The sequence below is a fragment of the Ctenocephalides felis genome, unplaced genomic scaffold (assembly GCF_003426905.1).
Source record: "Ctenocephalides felis isolate EL2017-DRISC unplaced genomic scaffold, ASM342690v1 CF-g0.4_SCAFFOLD_00845, whole genome shotgun sequence".
Lineage (NCBI taxonomy): Eukaryota > Metazoa > Arthropoda > Insecta > Siphonaptera > Pulicidae > Ctenocephalides > Ctenocephalides felis.
The window spans coordinates 92,740,797-92,745,196 of record NW_020536999.1 but is presented as its reverse complement, the minus strand read 5'-3'; the positions used below and the strand labels follow the sequence as shown (position 1 = coordinate 92,745,196).

At 32.3% G+C, this 4,400-nt stretch overlaps 1 protein-coding gene across 1 annotated transcript in view; it reads left to right on the top strand.

Moving 5' to 3' along the window:
- Positions 1-215: 215 nt before the first annotated feature.
- Positions 216-4,400, top strand: part of LOC113363044 (mediator of RNA polymerase II transcription subunit 23-like) — a 22,784-nt gene continuing 18,599 nt past the window's right edge. Inside the window, 16 exon segments of the mRNA XM_026605532.1 lie at positions 216-260; positions 1,570-1,814; positions 1,875-2,007; positions 2,084-2,192; positions 2,195-2,265; positions 2,338-2,509; positions 2,572-2,687; positions 2,747-3,058; positions 3,117-3,203; positions 3,274-3,476; positions 3,541-3,728; positions 3,787-3,815; positions 3,880-3,919; positions 3,922-4,089; positions 4,150-4,185; positions 4,188-4,323. Of these exon segments, the coding sequence (XP_026461317.1) occupies positions 216-260; positions 1,570-1,814; positions 1,875-2,007; positions 2,084-2,192; positions 2,195-2,265; positions 2,338-2,509; positions 2,572-2,687; positions 2,747-3,058; positions 3,117-3,203; positions 3,274-3,476; positions 3,541-3,728; positions 3,787-3,815; positions 3,880-3,919; positions 3,922-4,089; positions 4,150-4,185; positions 4,188-4,323 (2,090 nt within the window).

Sequence of the window (4,400 nt, the reverse complement as noted above, 5' to 3'; positions counted from 1 at the left end):
AAGTTTACAAACGTACTTTCATATTTAGTCTTATTCTGTCAAAATTTTGAGGTTAGGAGTGATTTGTTAATAAAACTTAAATAAATATTAATATTAAATCATAAAGACTGTTTAAACGTTAATAAAATGTAAACACATTGACATTCCTAAATGATATTTTGTAATTTTATAACATTTTCATAATATAAATAGTGTTATATGTATTTTGGAGCAAAATGTCTCAAGAGACACAGATAAATACTATTATTAATAATATACTAGTAAGTTTAGTAAATATATAGTTAAATTATATGTATATATAACATATATATGTACAATAAATATTTATGTATATATATATAAATATTTATATCTATAAGCGATCCTTGTTCGACTAAAGTTTTCTTAGTCGTTTAACAATAACAACAGTAAATTGTTGTAAAAAATGCTAAAATCCATAGAGTACTTTTATTTTAAACTGTTTTTCATTTGTTCTCTTGCTTTCGATCATATTATTACTTTTTAAATTAATTGTGGTCCTTTTTTACTATTACACAATCTTTTTTATATTAAAGATTGTAATCGTAAAATTGTAGGAATATAAAAAGGCTTTAAAATTACAAAATTTGAGGCCTGTCCTGTTGTTACGGTGGTAAAAGTTATTCTTGGATTTATCATCAATTCTTTTGTAATGAAAAAATATTATAACGAGACTTTTATCATTATTCAATGTTTGTATCATTTTTGTCTTTATAATAATATTTTACATTGTAATTTATATATCTGGTAAATTACTCATCATTTTACATTGTCCTCCTGCTTTTAGTATTTCCATTACTTTTTAATTATTCTATTTTTTTATTATTATAATTTTTATACCTAACCTAACAGGAAAACAAGAAAACTTGTAGGATTAAAAATAGGCTTTAAAAATGCAAGAATTTTTCATTGATTTATTATAAATTTTTTGAAATGATAGTTTTTATTATATATACACCTAAGTCTGTTTTTACACGGAGATTGGTTCCAGAAGAAGCCGTGTAAAAAAAAACGTGTAAAAAAAGACATTGACAAAAATGGGTGATTTGTCCTACTCTCTAAAACCTATTAAAATTAGTGAAAAACAAGAATTTTCAAGAACAAGAATTCATGTTTATTTTAATAATAATTCCCCTAAATTAGTGCTATTCACATTTGCTTTGACCAGTAAAAATTGTTTGTAGGCGCTAAAGGGGAATTCACTTAAATCTTTAAGCTAGTGTTCGCAAACTATCGATACTATCGATGGTTTCACACTTTTTTCTTTCATAAATACATTGTGATATGAACATACTTCGCAAAAAAATTTGACAAAAAAATTTAAGTACATAAAATTTCAAATCGTGCTAAATGGAATAAAATCGTGTAAAAAAATTAAAAATATTCAATTTCAAACCGTGTTATATCAAAACCGTGTACAAAAAGACCGTGTAAAACAGACTTAGGTGTATATATTATGTTCACTAATCAATTAATTCACTACCATATGTAGATTTATTTATTATTTGTTTATATAAATATTACTTTATAAATGATTGTTTTCTTCTCCAGAAAGTTGATGGGATAGAAGAATCCTTCTCTTGTTTTCTATCTCACAAAAATGACGCAGAAAATGAATCCATGGCTCAATACCAATCTCAATTGGGCACAATTTTTTCATCGTTGTCTCAAGAAAATTTAGAAGCTGCTATCAAATATTACTTAAAACAAACAGCAACTTTAACTAACCACAGCAAGTTGAAGTGTTTGTTGGGACTCCTTGAAAAATTAGTTGGGAGCAATGTTTTACCACCAAGGTAATAAATAATCAATTATAAATAATTATATATAGAATTCATGAATGTATTTTCTTCCAGGGTGGTTTGTGAAAGCATTCTGGCTTGCGAGAAGCTGGTTTACCAAAACCAGGAATTCTGGATTGAATGTTTTAATTTGATGCGCAGAATCATTGGAGGTGTTGACTATAAAGGAGTTAGAGAGATTATGAAGGTATCAACATCTAGATTTGATCCTACATTAACTCATTTGACCCTTATTTAGTTATTAAGATATTTCTTTCCCTCAGGGTTGCAGAGAAAAGGCCCAGACACTGCCCCAGGTCTTGAATTCCAGTTCCGTACCACAATTGAGAGCCTTGGAAAATGTGATTGAATATATTTTTGATAGAAATGCTTGTTGCTTCCTGGTTACTTCATAGTGACAGAAATACAAAAGGCTTATCCTGATAACAAAAATTGGCCACATTGGGTAATTATCAAGTCATTAAACTAATCAGCAATGGTGCCAATAATTGTAAATGTTTCAATTTATATTTTGCAGAAATTAGCCAATCTCTTCTCATCCTTTGTGGAAAGTTTTAGAGCAACTGCCCAAATGGTGTCAGTCATTGGACATTCTCATATGTTACCAGTTGTAGAACATACTGGTTATGCTGATCATCTAATTAATCCCTGGAAATTAGACAGTACCACATTGAAGTTTTCTTTAAAAGGTAAAAAAAGATATAAGGTGGATTTATAAAGAAATATTTCATATTTGTTTGTTTGTTTGCAGGAAATTTGCCATATGATGCTGATTTGTTGAAGCCACAAACTGAATTGTTGAGATATGTTTTGGAGCAACCGTATTCCAGAGATATGGTTTGCTCGATACTAGGACTTCAAAAACAAGTATGTTGCATATTATATAACAAAAACAAATGTTACAACTCATGAGTCTTTTACTTCAGCATAAACAAAGATGTATAGCCCTGGAAGAGCAACTGGTAGCCTTAGTGGTTTTAGCTATGGAGCGTTCTGAGCAAGACACTTCTGATACCATCTCATCTCCAAGCAGTTCTTCTCAATCTGCTTCTGCATCTGGTGGAACTCCAGGATCTACCAGTGGAACTACGGCTTCTGGTGCAAGTCAATCTGATGATAACACTTGCACCAGCTCCCAGACTCATTGGTTGTGGTTGCATTTATCTTCTCAGTTGATTTATTTTGTGCTGTTTCAGTTTGCCAACTTTTCAAGTGTTGTTACTGCTTTATATGACAAGGTAATAAAGGAATGTGATAAAAAAATATGAGATGAGGCTTCAATAATATTATTTTTAGTTGTCCGGAAGAGATTTGCGCAAAGGCAGAGATCATTTAATGTGGGTACTCTTGCAATTTATATCAGGCAGCATTCAAAGAAATCCTGTATGTATAAATAAACAACTTTTGTTCCAAAATACATTGTCCAGTATTAATAAGTCATATTTTTTCTTAGTTGACTAATTTTCTGCCAGTGTTGCGCCTGTATGACTTACTGTACCCGGAGAAAGAGCCTTTACCAGTACCTGATTTTAACAAACCACAATGCACCCATAGAATGGCTGCAACTTGCATCTGGATACACTTATCCAAAAAGGCTCAAAGTGAACATGTTTCTTTGCATAGACCTTTGCCAATAACTCTTAAACATCACCATGAGTAAGAGTAAAAAAGCACATCAATAATTTCCTGAATGGAATTATAATTTTTCATCTATTTTTAGATTTCTCCAACATCTGGTGATGCCCAACAACACATCCCTATGTCTTGGTTCTGACTACCGAATAGTGCTCCTCTGCAACGCCTATTCCACAAACCAGGACAACTTTTCCAGACCAATGGCAGCATTAGTAGAAACAATTTTAGGAAACCAGAAGTCCACCATGGCTCCGAACTTCAGGAACCGGCAGTGTGAGTGGAGCAGGAGGAGGAGGAAGCAGTTCTGGAGTGGAACTGCTTCTGGAACTAGCGCTGGGAACTCTGGGCAGCATGCCAATAGTGAGGATAAAGGAGAAGGACTTACAGTCTTATCCAGCAGGATTGTAAATGAGTTTGATTTTAGGTTCCTTTGTCTATGAGCATCCTAGATTCTTTAACAGTGCATTCAAGATGTCTTTGATCCATTCGGTGGTCACTCATGTCATCAAGTTGGCACAGACGCAAAACAAAAGTTCTCCAGGACAGAGCAACATGGCTCCTGCACTTGTTGAAACTTATTCAAGACTGCTGGTGTACACAGAAATTGAGAGCTTGGGAATAAAAGGATTTATAAGTACGCACACATAAAAAAGGTACTAAAAACTGCATTGCATCATGTATTGTCCATTTTTAGGTCAACTCTTGCCAACAGTCTTCAAATCTCATGCTTGGGTATCTTGTTTACGTTGTTGGAAATGTTTTCCTATCGGATGCACCATATTCAACCACATTATAGGGTGCAGTTGTTGTCACATTTGCATTCTTTGGCTGCTGTTCCTCAGACCAATCAGACACAATTGCATTTATGGTTATGGTTAGTAGATTGATTTAGAAGTATCAATTAAGAATTGATTAAAAACTGTTTTGTATCTTTCAGTGTTGAAA